This window comes from Rosa chinensis, chromosome 6, assembly GCF_002994745.2.
Source record: "Rosa chinensis cultivar Old Blush chromosome 6, RchiOBHm-V2, whole genome shotgun sequence".
Taxonomy (NCBI): domain Eukaryota; kingdom Viridiplantae; phylum Streptophyta; class Magnoliopsida; order Rosales; family Rosaceae; genus Rosa; species Rosa chinensis.
Genome location: NC_037093.1, coordinates 13297117 through 13312501, shown reverse-complemented (window position 1 = coordinate 13312501; position 15385 = coordinate 13297117). Strand labels below are relative to the sequence as shown.

Here is a 15385-nt window from a genome sequence, read left to right as displayed (position 1 = left end):
AACACACACCCCTTTTGTTTTCAGCACTAGGTCAATCTCTTCTCATTTTGGTTCTGATTTTGGTGGAATTAGAAACATAGATGACCTGATATGTGATTTTTGACATTTCAGGAGAAATCGATAGAATTGGTGATAATTGGTGAAGTTGGGGGATGGTACAGTCTATATGATCAGCAGCCTGTGTTTGGCATTGCCATCCTACCGTGGAATGACAGATTCCGAACTCGAAACTGCCAGGTGTGTAGTTCAATTCGACAAGTTTCACCATTTTGTTTCATGAATTAACTAAATTGTATTATATTGAGTAAAATTAATTTTGATTGTAAATGCTGGGCAAGGGTCTTTTGATGGTTGTATCTTATTCTGGGAAGCTATCGGTTCTTTCTTTGTGCAATGAAATGCACAGGTGTATTTGTTCAATTTTCGTATTAGTTACTTCATGAGCTGTAACAATAGAACCAATAGTTTAAAATGTAAGCATTTGCAGAGTCCCGATTATATGCTAAATGGGTACCTATTTTATGCTTTCTGTGTGCCTAATTTGTGCCCCATTTGCACTTTCTCTGTCTGTTGTGAAGGACATTGATGCGTCACTGATGAGAAGAGAATGCTGAAAAGACACTTTGGAAGTTCGTGCTGACATGCATATGGAGGCATCTGTCCGTGATTGTTTCTTGGGGAAGGAAATGTTTCTCTGTTGAGTGCAAGCATTGGAGCAAGTACCCCCTTTCGACTTGTGCAATGCATATTTGTAGTTCTTATGGTATGGCCTGCGCTCAATTTCCATGTCCCTCATTGAGAGGCTTCCTTCAAACACACACTGGAAAACCATACCAGAAACTCTCAAGGTAGTCATTCTCTTCTATTCTTCTCTTTTGAATCTCTTGCTATTGTGTTTGTGTGAGTGAGGTAGTGAGTAGTGTAAGTGTTTGTGTATGGGTGACTGTTTGAGTGTGTTGATACTTGTGTATGCTTTCTAAATCATTTATATAGTGTTTTGAGTGTGTTGATTTTTTTCATGACTTTTGAGCGTGTTGATACTTGTACTGATGTTTTAGGCTTTTAGTTAGCTTAGATTATCCGTGGAGTCTTAATTTACCCAACAAACTAGTACTTTGCAGAAACAATTTCCTTTTTCTCCGCTCCCTGGAGACAACCCCCCGCCCGGGTCTCTCTTCTCTGTGTATTATCACGAAGAAAACAATTGCCTCCATATGTAAGTATAGCTCAAATATGTCTAATGATTTTCTTAATTTCTGTATTGATGTCTCCTCTTGATTTGCCTATTAGGTTTGTGGAATTGGCGTTGCATAATTTCTTTCTTGTTTAAGGTTTTCACAGTGGATAGATTGTTGATGAGTTATCAGTTAAGCTATTATGAAGAATAGATGATAAATATATATATATATATATATATATATATATATATTTGTGTGTGTGTGTGTGTTGGTGATCCTTTTCCTCCTCCTAGGCTCCTAGTCCTCGGTAACAAAAGATAGGGTGGTTCTGGATGTTTTGGATTGTGGGCTGTGATGTGAGGATGAAGGGATTATATATTAGGTAGGCTGCTAGGGGGGACAGAATTGATGTTTACAATTTTTAATAAGAGTAATCTATTTAGTCATGAAATTCACCTCTCTTTTCCCTTCTTTTTCCTCAATCCTGCACTTGCTAAACATCAACCTCTAATCTGCGAAAAAATAAGCTCCTTAATCTTTCGCTGTTTGGTCTTTTGTTTAGTTGTATTCTAGATTTGATGTAAGATTTCGAGGAGGAAAGATTAGGGACCTGGGTCTGGGTTTGTTTTGGATTGTTCTACCATGATTTCTAATTTGTTTCATTTATTCTTTGTCAGTTGTTGCCCAAGGCTGGGTGATTGAAGCAGAGGATATATACGGTTCGTATTTGGTGAGTTCCTTCCTGATTGCTCCGAGCACCTCATTTTTGTTTGTCTAATTATTTATGTCAAAACCCACATTTCTATTCATCATAATCGTTACTGGGTTTTGAAAATGATAAACCAAAAGAAGAACATGAAGGTGTCTCTTTTACAGTTTCATACCTTTTTTTGGATTCGTCTATATCGCTTGAGGAGGGATTAGATTGGAACTTTGGAAGTTTCAGGCTATGTTTTTATTTATTAGTATTGAAATTTGGTTTTGACCTAAATGAAATTTTAATGTCTGCTCTCTAATTGATAGTCTGGTTGCGTTTTGTAAAACATAGATATTTTGGCATCGGTTTTGCTTGCATTGTGACATGTATATCTGTTTTGCTTCCAACTGAATTTTTTTTAGTTGACTGAAATAGTAAATATATGAATCATGCGAATGAAAATTATACAATAATGAGTGCAATTTTATGACTTTCTGTTCCAAGTTAAGTTAATAATGATTGTTATGTTTTTAGTTTAATTGTGTATTGGTTGCACATCTTATATCATCATAGATCTTATATGATCCAAATGAAAATTAAGTTACAGTAAGCTGATGGTTAGGTCTTTTCTGTCGTTCTTTATTTCTTACTCTTTTTTCTTTCCATTGTGTTATTTTTCCATATATATTATATAAATATAATATATGATCTGTTAGTTAATTGTTTTATTTTAGTCTTATTGTTATATTGTTCTCTTTTCATTGTGGGAAGATTAGAAGAGCTGGGGGCTGACTAAATAAGGAGGGGAAGGGGACAGGAGAAAGAAAAAAAGAGAAAAAAAGAAAGGAAAAATAAAGAAGAAGAGAGGATGGGGACGAAGAAAAAGACGGGAAAGGAAGGGAAGAGAGAGTTGGAGAGTTTGGGTTTTTGTCGAAGGCAACCATTTGGGTATCTCTGGATTTGAGGGGAGAGAAGCTAGAAGGTTTCTGTTGATTTTTGGAAGCAAAGATGAAGAATTGAGAATACGATCTCTTAGTGAAGGGGTTTTGCTTTGAGTTGGGTTGGTTGTTTCCGTTCTGCTCTATGATTCGAAAAGCAAACTGTGGATGGAAGGAGGAGATTTAGGAGAGGTTGTTTCAGCCTTTGTTATTCTTTTTTCTGCTATTCAAAACTTTGAGCCTTTTGGGTTTTCCTTTTTTGGCTGTTCTTGTTTTGGGTCTGCTTAAGAACTGAGGTGAGTGACTGTTCTTTCTTGCGTTATGTTTTATTTATGATTTTTCCTTGGCTGATTTCTATGTTAAATTGAGATGTTGGTGTCGATCAATGAGTGATTTCGTACCTAGAAATATTACTTCTATTTATCTTTTATCGTTGTTGGTTTTACTTTGGGATCTTTGACGTCTGGTAAAGCTTTTGATTTGTAAACTGTGGTTAGGTGGGGTGTTTGATATCATGAGTTTGGAATTGGTTTGAATTCAGATATCTTTCTTTCTGAGCTTTTGCTTTGCTATTTTATGTACTTTGTTCTCTATTAGGTGTCGAGGACAATTACTTGAGCTTCAATTGTGTTTTGCTCTATTGCTTATGTTTCAAAAGGAACTCGATGTTGGTACCATGTGACCAGAGTATGGTGCTAGTTTGTATTGTGTACAGACTGAGATTTTGTCACTCTTCCTTTTTGTTTTTTTTTTAAGTAATCATCTTGTATACCTTTGGGTCTGGCTTCTTCTTGTAAGATCTTGTAATTATGCTCTTTTGAAAACTCAACTATGTATATTTGCAAATGTAGAAAGGTACTGGAACTTTGAAATGGAGCAGTGTTTTAAATTCAAATATGAAGTGCTTTCACTTCCTTTTTGTTTATTTCCTTCTGTTAGTCTTCCTTCTGTTAGTCTTTTTCAGTTTGGAACTCTTTTTCATATGTTCTGAAGTAAAAGTGACATGGCATGGCATTGTATTTCGATAGTGATGTGATGCAATCTTATTGGTAATGATTGGCTATTGTTAACTCCAGGATAAATTGATTTGTCACTAAAAACTACTCTTCCTATATATTTGCAGGCAACATTAGAAGACATAATGCTTTGGAACAATGTGTATCGGCCTTTGATGTTCAAGTAGATAGGGCATATATGTATTAGAATGTAAAACGAGATGTTGAATGATTGGGAAATGCTCCATTTTAACATTTTTGGCATATGGAATTGATTGGATTACTCATTTGAAGGCTTGCAATGTGTTTTCTTTCCAATTGATCACTATTCATTAGGTAAAATGGAGCTATATTTGCACAAAATTTAGCAAATGAAAATGATCGTACAACAGTTTTATAATGTAGCAAATGCAATCATTCATATCACACATCAGTTTTTAATAAATCAGTGTCTTTTAATTTATACTCAGACAACAGAATTAATTGAACTCTGTTGTCCTAAAAGTTAATCACACAACAGAACCAATTGAACTCTGTTGTCCTAAAGTTAATCACACAACAGATATAGTCCAAGAACTGAAGTGTGAAGATCAATCAGACAACAGACAAAATAAAAAACGGTTGTCTGATACCTTTAACAAACAACAGTTTAAAACTGGCACTGTTGTCTGAAGATAGCGCCTCAATTGCTGCGCAGCTGCGCTTGGCATCTGCCGAGCCATCTGTCGAGCTATCACACAACAGTTATAACACATACCTGTTGTCTGTGTGTTTATCACACAACCGTGTTCCACCGTTGTCTGATTTTTCATCAGACAACGGCTCACTCTACAACAGTGGGACTCCAAATCCCACATCGGTTTTCTGCCGTTGTCTGATAAGATTTTTGGTGTAGTGAATGAATGAATATCTACGAAGATATCTCTGAGAATATCTCTAAGATTAACCCTATTACAACTTAGACAAGTAACTAGAGTTTGAGCCAGACATATAATTCAGATATACTTGAACACGTTCTCCTCCTTATGTCACCCAAATGTGGTGCTCATCTCATTGCCTAGTCAAAAACCTTGCCAATTAACAAAAACCTAGTGGGACAAAAATAACCTTGGTCGAATGAGAAAAAGAGTACAACAGACCCTTCACGTTTTGAGACCATACATATAGACATCTCCCCCTGATGTCTGCATCTCCTCCTAATGACTACGGTCATGGGATGTTTCTCGAAAGTGGAATTGGGCAATAACTTAGTGAACAAGTCTGCCACATTGTCCTCAGATCGAACCTAGTTCACTCTAATCTTGAGGAGAGTCTGTTATTATTGATTATGCTTGGTGTTGTCGCCTTTGATGTAGCCTTGCTTCTTTTGTTCAAAGCAAGCAACATTATCCTCATAAATGCTCGTAGGCTCATCTTGCGGTAGACTTCATACCACAATTACTTCAAACATGCGTAATTATGGATCCAATTCATATACATTCACGAACTACTTCTTGAAAAGCAATAATCTCTGCATGGTTAGAAGATATAGCGACAAGGGTCTGTTCTGTTGACCTCCAAGCTATCACGGTCTTACCCATGGTAAGCACTTAACCAGAGAGATACCTAACATTAGCAAAACCTTTGTGTGGGTCAGATAGATACCTAACATCAACAAAACCTTCAAAAACACTAATGTTGATTTGGGATGGGGATAGAGGACGCAGGCCAGTGTTTGCGGCATTCCTTCTGTGTGATGGGTCCAAATCCATCATCTCTCTGTAGGAATAGAATAAGCCCATATCAATCGTATATCTCAAGTATCAAAAGATATCTTTTATACAAATCCAATGGCGTCGCGTTGGCACAAAGTGTTGAATCACAAATTACTTATATATGCAATTGTGCCCCACACTACAAAAAATAATTGCAATGGCCACCGCAGTTAGCGTCGACACAAAAATGCCGTCGCTATTGGTCATAGATTTGCTATGGGAAACAAGGTGTTGCAAAAATAAAAATTAGTTTGCGACAGCAAAGGAGAGCCGTAGCATATATGCTACACATGGTTAGCGTCGGTACTCAATTGCCGTCGCCAAAGCTCCTATATTTTCTACGGCAAAGCATGTAGTCGCAAAAGTATAATAGGTTTGCGTCAGCAAAATGATGCCGTCGCTAAAATCACTTGGTTTTGCTACTGCGAATGTCTTCCGTCGTATGATTCATTCCTCTCACATTTAACTCTCACTCTCTCTCTATCAGTTTCCCCATTTGTAGCGTTGCCTCTTTCTCTTTCTCTCTGATTCCTTCCCAACCCCAAAACATGACCCCCCAATCCATGAAGATCAATACCAGATCCGGGACACCCACCGCCACCCTCCTCCAACCCACCATCAAGGGATCGCCTGCTGCAAGATCTGAAACCCCAATCTCCAATGGATTTGAGCCGCAATCCGATTGGATCTAACCACAGATCCACAAACCAGATCGAAAATGAAACCCTGCAACACAACTGGTCTCCACCACTTACCACTAACCCAAATCCTGTGTAACCTCCTTCCTCGACAGAACACGCCGTCTGGATACCCATGGTTTTCTCTCTCCTCCTGTATCTTCTCCGATGAAAGCCAGCAGCCGGTTCGGATCGCCCCCACCTTCCCTCTTCTCTACACCGGCCAGCTCTTCCTCCGCCTCTGCTCCCTCTACTGCCTCTGTTGAAACGCTCCTGCTATATAAACCCTTGACAAATCTCGCATCGTTCCCTCTTTCATTTTCAGTTCTCAGCGCCACTCGCACTACTGCTTTTTGACCTCAAAAACTCAAATGGTAAGTCTCAGGTTTTTTTTTTTTTCTTCGCCGATTTTGATCTTCGTTTGGTAGCTAAAAAAACAGATTTTTTTATTGATTTTTTTTGATAATTTTTTGTTGCATTTGTAGGCTTTGCCGAATCAGCAGACCGTGGAGTACCCGAGCTTCAAGCTCGTAATCGTTGGTGATGGTGGAACAGGTTCGTCTCTTTACTCTGGATTTAGTTTCGTTCGTGATCTGTTTGTTATCGGTGAAATTTTTTCATTTTGCTTTGCTTGGTGAATTGGTTGTTTTGTGAGCTGAAATGAGACAAATAGAGCTTTGTTTTTGAATATCTGTTAGAGAAACACTATTAAAGTGTTTTTTTTTTGTTGATAAATTGATGCCTTTGATTTGAGCATTTGGGAGGCAGATTTGAGCTTCATATACTTGAGTGAAGGGGTGTTTAGTGTTGTTTGATGACTATAACAGAAGCAATGAAAATGAACTTTAAAACAAGTAGATTCTTTTTTATGATTTAATTGGTGGGACTTGTATATATGAAATTGATGCTAAGGACTCTAGAACTTTGCTACCTTTATATATATATTGAAAGGTAAGATTGAAACCTTTGTCCATTGATGAGTTCAGTTTGAACAAATCATGCATCTGTCTAATGTCCAATTCTCCCAAGTTTTATAAATTTGTAATAATGATATTATGTTATTGTTATTTGGGTTTTGCTGCCGCTGTTTGTATTTCCTTTTCTTTTGACTTTTGCCATTTGCTCTAAATTCATTTTATATCTTGTTTACTTGTATCATATATTTTAAGTTTTGCTGGTGGGTCTTTCTGAACTAAAGATATCCGTCAATACAGGGAAAACAACCTTTGTGAAGAGACATCTTACTGGTGAATTTGAGAAGAACAAAAGAAGAGCTGATGTTCCTGTAACAACTGGAAAAAAAAAAGGTTTGTTTAAGGGATTTTTGGTATTTAGCTACTAGGTAGGAGGGTTTGCTGGGGTCGTGTTTTTCTGATTTCAGTGTGGGGTTTTGATAGATACAGAAGGTAGATTCAGCAAATTGGGGGAAAGAAGAGGAACTTCAAGCTTGGATGCCCAAGGTAAATTCGTGCTGTAATCCCCTTAGTAAGTCTTCATTGTGTATTTTTAGACGCATTCGAGTAATTCTAGGTTTGGATTTATGGAATTGCCATCATTTTAAGGTCTTTCAACGAAATCCAAATTTGGGTATTCTAGTGATGAATTCTGGGAGGTAAGTACTCATGGAATTCATATAATTGTCTTAGGCTGAGAAGGTTGGTGGGGATTCGAGGGGGTGCTTAGCCTACATTTCCGGTAAGTGATCTTGACCTTAACTGGTGTTCTTTCCAGTTGCTAATTTGGGTTTATTGAATAGCTTCCACACAGCTAAATATATATGTGTGTGTTAAATAGATATTTCCGAATGATGTAGTAGTAATTTGGGAGCACATGGTGAGTCTTCTTTTTTTTTTTTTTATAGTCTAATATATTTATATGTTCTTTTTAGTATTTGTTCATTGCTCTGTTGTTTAGTATATAAAACTTATTTGGGTTTATATTTAGTAATTGGTGCAAAATTGAATTGCAATTACAACCATTGCATCTGATTCAACAGAACTTAATAGTTTTCAGTACTTGTACCTAGTAGCAATCTAGCAGGCATCTCATTCTATTTCCTTATGTCAATAAAACTAGAGAACTACCTCTAGAGTATGTTTTCTAGGTATTGAGTTAGGCGAGAATGAGAACAGGATTTCTTTATGCAAGCAGCAATGCATTTTTAGGGTGTTCTTGATAGCCCCTGATAATAAACGTTTTTAGCCACGACATATTTCTAATAATGAAATTGTTTCTGATGTGATCTTCAAGGAGAAGTGTCAGTTGATTTAGCACTGCTGCAATGAGTGAAGAGTTGATCACCCCACCTGTTCATATGAATTGGTTGGTTTGTTTCACTATACTTTTTATAGAGTGCTAGTTATCTTGGCTCCCTGTCTCTGACAAGGCTCGCCCCGGATTCCACCCTGAAATCCAAAGTGGCCCTGCGGGACCCACTTTTAAAGAAGGTTTACCAAAAATTTCGGCATAAACTCACTTAAAAATGGACAACCCAAAAACCTGTGGAAAACAAATTTCACTTCCAAAAAAAATCCAACCACATACTCCTGGAGCCACCCTGCTCCCATAATTCAACCAACTCAAACTCAAAAATAATAATAGTATATCAAATACTTCAAGTCTAAGAAACTCCAAGATTTAAGATACCACAATTCACAAAGTTAGGTCGTAGACCTCAAATATAATTCATTACAAGTCTGGGTCATGAATCCCATAGTAATCAGAGCAATTCTAGGAACGTAAATTAACATAGAGTACAATAGGTTAAACAGGTAACCTACGAAATGTGATGACGGAAGCGAATGCGGTCACTATGGCTCACTCCTGAACGCCGAGCAGCAATTATGTAAACTGGGCATTTGAAACCGAAGGGCCCAGGGGAAAAGTACTGAAAACACGTTAGCGTGAGTGGACAAAAACAAACAATTTTAAAAAAAAGGAATTTAATACTTTCCCCATTTATTTCTCTATAAACTCCCGATGCATGCAATGTTTAAGGAAAACAAACCAAGAGAAGTTCTGTACTAGAAAAACCGACTAGCCCCGCTAGTCACAAACTAAATGAAAAGATTGAAACTCCGATACTCAAGAAAATAGGACCAGCCCCGCTGGTTAAAGGGAAATCGAACTAGCCCCGCTAGTCAAAAATAGTAAAGTGAGTAGGGGAAGACGATAGCCATACAAGTGAGCCTCCCAGGCTCAGGTGATAGCCTCCCAGGCAAAAGTACTCCCATTACTCCCGTAATATACCCTTACACCACTAAGTTTAGCGATAGGATACTGGGCTTCAGAATTACTGTCACAGAGACAGTAACCAGCGCCACAAAGGTGGAGGGCTTCGGTGATCCCATCACCTCGCCACAAAGGCGGAAGATCAAAGCTAGCAATGATAAGTCACCCAAATATGGCAAAAGAAAATCCGAAAACCACAGTAGAATCATAAATACATAAGGCTTCCCCAACTGATCTCGCAAAAAAATTCCCATGATGTGTCCCACACGCCAAGATAAACTCAAATTCAAAAATAAATAAGAGAAAATAAACATATTCCAATGACGTGACCCCGCACGCCATAAAATCTTCAAATAATCAAATATCCAAAACCATTTCCGAAAATAACCATATGCTCGAGAAAGTAATACGATAAACAAATTATCATCTCAGAAACAAATAAATAAATGCATGCATCATTCTTTGAAAATAAAAGTGTCAATCCTGACGTCGCTCGGTATTTTCCTCATACAAAGACTCCTCTCGTCCTGTACGAATAGCACTCGTAAAAATATATTTACAGGACGGAAATTAACTTTACGATAATTAGAAATTGAAATTCAGAACGTCCCCCTTCAAAATCCAACTCCTTAATTCACATCAAATCCATCCGTAATTCTCTAATAATATTCATTCATCGATATATATATTCTAAAGTGAATTCGAAAGAAATTCGGCGATCGAATTCACAACAATTCATGCTCAATTCTTAATTCCTCCAATTTCCACCAAACTTCATGTATAAAATTCTACAATCATTAAAGGATTTATGGAGCCAAAACAGTAAATAAAACGCAGCTCTACGCGCCACCACGCGCCATCCACTACCTCCGATAGCCACCAAATTCCGGCAACAGGAACATCACAACAGACCCAACAATTTTCTCAACTACAACACATTCCAATTTTACCTTGAAAAGCTCCAATTCGGCCGGTGAAAAATTTCCAGAAAATTCAAAACCCTAGGATCGGGTTTTGCTCGATTTTCCCTCCACACTACAAATCGTGACTTGAGACTAGGGGAAAAATTATCCTTGACGAAAACCCCACCTTCGACGCCGGTTTGGTGGCCGGAGACGGCCGGAATCGCCGGAAACCGACGAAAACCCCAAACTGCAGCTATGAAGAACTTTGCTTCGATCCAAGGTTCCTCGGCCAAATCGCCACAATCTAAGGCCACTAGGGTGCAGAGAGGAGGGAGGCGCTCCTGTGGTGGCTGGTTGGTGGCCGGAAGACGTGGAATCGAAGGGAGGAAGAAGAACCCGAAAAGGGAAGGAAGAAAAGTCGGGGGAGAGGAGAGAGAGAGTTACTGTGGGTTTCCGAAAATGGAAACCTACAGTGGCAACTTTCCATATATATATTTTTATTGCCATGAACAGTAACTTCCACATTTTAAGCTAAAACTTTCACATATGAACTCTGATTTAAGTGTACCACATGTCCACGGACTCGGTTTAACATCCCCTACAACTTACGTGAAGGAAAATTTCTCAAATTGTTAACCCATAAAAAGTCAACTTCTACCAACCCCTTAATTGATAAAAACTGAAATCAAAGATGGTAAAACATATAATAATTACTTTAGACTCAGAAAAAAAAAAGTAATTGGATACGGGGTGTAACAGTCTCACTTCTATGGTTTTGGTTCAGCTTGGTATGTATTAAATATATTTTAAGAGTTTGATGTTGTCTTTTCAGGTAGCCAGATTAAACAAAATTACATACTTTCCAGGTATGGATCTTGCTTTTTATTTCTGTGCTGTGCTGTCTTTTTCATGCTAGGAGTTATGATTCGTGTTTTGTACATTAGCCAATGAGTTGCAGACTATTTTGTGACTTAAGTATTCCTTTACATAGGTTAGGACATGCTGCATATGAATGCTAGAAGATGTAGGCAGTTTAACACAAATATAGGCATTAGATGCCATTAGTTGGCCACTTTTGCAAGTATTTGATCATCTTACAATGGTTGAATATGCAATATTTGATCATCATACAATGGTTGGATACTTCTCTTGTCCACATCGAAACTGAAGGTGGAAGCTCAGTCTAATGGTTTTAGTTAACCTATAATTCTATTGCGTTCTATTTAATCCAGTGGAGCTGTGTATTGAAGTTGGTGTTTTATTGGAAACTTGAGCAGTTTAGCGATTTGTTGGTGCAGGAAAATCAAGGAGACTGATTTTTGTTTTGAGCTCTCCTTTATTTGACTAGACTGCTATATTTTAGTACTATAGTTGCACTTGTATATTCGAAGTTTCCTGTTCTAATATAACCTGTGAATTTTGCAAGTGCAGGAAAATGTTATGGCAGCATACTTTGTGACATTGACTACATATACTATTTCATCAACTTAGATACACATATACTGTTATGAGCATGTCCTATTTGTCATTTGAGACCTATGCATGTAACTTGAAATTCTATTTACAGTGCATGTAACTTAGACTTATGCATGAATTGAATAATTTTTCGTGTTCCTTCAGGATTACTCGCAGCAGCCCCTATTCAGGAACTAATTGGAAGGGATCTTCATGATATATAATGAATGGAAATTCAGACATGTTTCGAGGTAAGTATGGAACTATGGATTTAACATTCTTCAAATCAACTACTCTAGCTTTAATCGTAGAAAGACCTGGATTTAGCACACTTGCTGACTCAAAATGTCAAAAAGTAATTAAGAGTTCAAGTGAAATATTAATTGTATGTACTGGTATGAACAATATCTATGTCATGTGTACATTTCCCATTAATTTTCCAGCTTTTTTTTTCTTTAATGAATGCTTGAAGATTTCTGACTTTCTGTTATAGGAGGCTTGCAACAACACTAGAGTAATTGGTACATGAAGTAGATCGAGGAAGATCCCTGCAAAGTTCATCTTGAAGTAGAGGAAAATAACTAACTTGTAAAGCTTAATTATCGATCTTGTAAATTTTGGTAGAAGCTTCATTCATTTTGTAACATTTATGAGGAAAATTAAAGTGTAACATTTCCTTTTATATAAGTTTCATTCCTTTTTGTATAGTTTTCATTCATTAAAAAAAAAAACGGCATGCATTTGATAATATTTTTGAGTTAGGCATTTTTTCCGTAGCAAATGACTTTTGGTGACGGCAAAAAAATTCAGTAGCGGTTGGTGGCATCGCCATTGGTATTTGTGACGGCATTTTGCAGTCACAAAATCCTTGCGACGGCAAACGTTTGCCGTCGCTAATAGTCTTGCGACGGCGAATTACCGTGGCAAATACCATTGGCGACGCCACCAACCGCTACTGAAGAATTGCCGTCACAGAGCCGTCGCCAATGCTCTTTTGTGACGGCAAAAGAGGCTTTTGCGACGGCATTGCGCTGTGGCCATTGCAATTTATTTTTGTAGTGCCATAATTATGAAAATTGATTTGTCTTCCATGCTATTTTACTCTTTTTAATCCATTTCCTTTTATTTATAGGAAACCTTGCATTGAGAATAAAATGACTATTTGAGGCTTGAAATGCGGAGATTTGAAGCTAGGGGAAGAAGACACAGAGATTGGAAGAAAATTGCAAATTGACTTTTCGGGCGATTTTTCCGGCGACTTTCCGGCAAACTTTTCCGGCGAGCTGCCACTCATGGAGGGTCTTTTCTCCAGCAAAGGAGGACCATGGTGGTGAGAATCTCCCATCACTTGAAATTCAAATATCTCCCTACACCTTGTCCTTTTATCACCTTGCCAATTTTGGACCATTTGGGGGACAATGGTGTAAGAGCATCTCTTGCACACTTGGGGACCAAAAATGACACACCTAGCTGATCAAAAAGAGGCCAAAGACCAATTATTCAGCATTCTTGACTCCATTCAATCATCTCCATCCTATCCAAGATCTATTTTTCTCTCTAGAGAAGACACCACCATCTCCACCTCTAAAACCTCCATTTCCACCATTACAACCTCCATTTCCTCCACCACTCAACACCACAACTCACCTTAGAGATTCCAAATTTCACTATTCTTACCAATATCAAGAGCTTGGAGCAAGGAGAAGGAGGTGACTACTACCACATCATGTTCTTGGAGACCCATGTCCACCACCTCTTCCGCCATCATCACTAGTCACCCTTTACTCTCTATCTCTTTATGTATTTGATGTTTAATAGAATGTTGAAGCTTGTGTATCTAGTTATGTGTGAGTAGTGAACTAGTTGGGGCTAGGGTTGAAAGCCCTAGCCAAACTTGCTTGTATTGATGCTTTTGTTTATAAATTGATGCAAATTCATGTTGTCATTCTCACATGCTAAGTCAATAGTTGAATGCATTACTTAGACCTAATCAATTTGAGTTATGTGTTTTCCATGACATGAAGTTTTTCCTAGAGATTGATTACCTTTAGGGAAAAAGGGAGCATGAAAGCACACCATGTGTGCATGTGAGGGTAGTGAGCTAAAATAACCTAGAGATAGGATTGGTTTGCTTCCTTGGTTACCTAAACTCTAAGCTTTATGCATTTAGGAGCAAAGAATTGAGACCTATCTGGTAATTGAATTTGTCTATAGGTAGTTAGCTCTAAACTTATCCAGTTAGAGTTAATAAAATGAAAGGGGTTTAAGCCTTAGTAGTCTTATCCAGATGCTAAGAGGGTAGTTGGACAATTAGCATTTCATCATTCATATTCAATTGCTTTAATGCTTGCAAGGGAGGCAAAAGGTGAAACCTAATGCCCTAACTCCTATCCATTTGATAACAACTTGTCTAGTTTAGCTTAGTTTATATTACTTGCCTTCATTGTTTCAATTTGAATAGAAACCAACCTCAAAATCAAAATCAAATCTCTACACACCATCTTGCACATACTCACCATGAACTTTGGTTCACTTGTGAGCCTTTGTTTGTGATTGTACATTTGCATATTCTTCTAGTTTTTCCTTAGGTTTTCCCTAGCTATTAAAGGATTTACCAATCCTCGTGGGTTCGACATCCTTACTTAATCCCCTATTCTATAACTTGTACCTCTTGCACTTGAGGGTTGCTTCAATGCTAACACGAAGCTATACCTAGCTAACAAGTTCACTACATATGAGATGTCCGGTCTTATGCATTGAGCTAAGTACAATAATGTGCCTATTATACTTATGTAGGGCACTTCTGCCTCTAGCACATCTTCGTCGTCATCTTTCGGAAGAGGATCCTTTTTAGCATCAAGCCTACAGACGATCACGGGCATGCTTGTAGGCTGGACCTTGTCAAAATGCCTAAGCATCCATTAACACGGTACTCAAGTTCCAAACCGAGACAAAATAATGTTCTCCCAAGATCCTTCATCTCAAACTTAGATTTCAAGTGTTCAGCGGTTTCCATCAACTCTTTAAAGGCTTCGAATGAAGATCATGTCACTAACATGAACCGCGATAGAATCCTGAACTTGATATGAAAACGAACGGGCATTTACATATCCCTTCCCAATCAAGTAGTCACTTAGTGAGCATTTTAACCTTATCGCAAATGCGCTCTGTAGTCTAGAGCCACTTGACTTAGGTAAATGAAGTTCACCATGAACATTCATGTATATTCCGTATCTAGATCCCCATAGAGATACGTAGTGACCACATTCATAAGTTGCATGTTCATTTATCCGGAAACTACCAAACTGACAAGATAGTGGAGTGTTATGACATCTATTAGTGGATAATATGTCTCATCGTAGTCGATTTCAGGGCTTTTTATGAGAAGCCTTGAGCCATAAGGTAAGATTACCATCTCCTTTTCTCATCACGCTTTCTAATGAATACCCCTTAGTCAATATGTTTTATGTTAGGAAGTATTAGCATCACTGGCTCTATAAACCTTCCTCTTTCTATTTAGGCCAAATTTCTCTACATTAGCATTCATTATTCATC

The 15385-nt window shown here is 37.8% G+C and overlaps 1 protein-coding gene and 1 long non-coding RNA gene across 2 annotated transcripts; both read left to right on the top strand.

Moving 5' to 3' along the window:
* The first annotated feature begins 6513 nt into the window (after positions 1–6513).
* LOC112169187 (GTP-binding nuclear protein Ran-B1-like) lies at positions 6514–8572 on the top strand. Its single transcript, XM_040507925.1, has 6 exons — positions 6514–6613; positions 6725–6794; positions 7454–7546; positions 7637–7699; positions 7886–7934; positions 8490–8572. Exons 1-5 carry the CDS (start codon positions 6611–6613, stop codon positions 7888–7890), a joined length of 234 nt encoding a protein of 77 aa, XP_040363859.1. The 5' UTR covers positions 6514–6610; the 3' UTR covers positions 7891–7934; positions 8490–8572.
* A 3437-nt stretch (positions 8573–12009) lies between these two features.
* On the top strand, positions 12010–12537 carry LOC112169073. The gene is made up of 2 exons (XR_002924532.2): positions 12010–12081; positions 12324–12537. It is a non-coding gene; the product is annotated as an uncharacterized LOC112169073 (long non-coding RNA).
* The last annotated feature ends 2848 nt before the right edge of the window (positions 12538–15385 follow it).

What these genes read in the sequence shown, in the direction of transcription:
- LOC112169187 (XM_040507925.1), top strand. An exon ending in CGTTGGTGATGGTGGAACAG is followed by an intron (nt 6,795 to 7,453) that starts GTTCGTCTCTTT and finishes CCGTCAATACAG; the next exon opens with GGAAAACAACCTTTGTGAAG. An exon ending in AACAACTGGAAAAAAAAAAG is followed by an intron (nt 7,547 to 7,636) that starts GTTTGTTTAAGG and finishes GGGTTTTGATAG; the next exon opens with ATACAGAAGGTAGATTCAGC.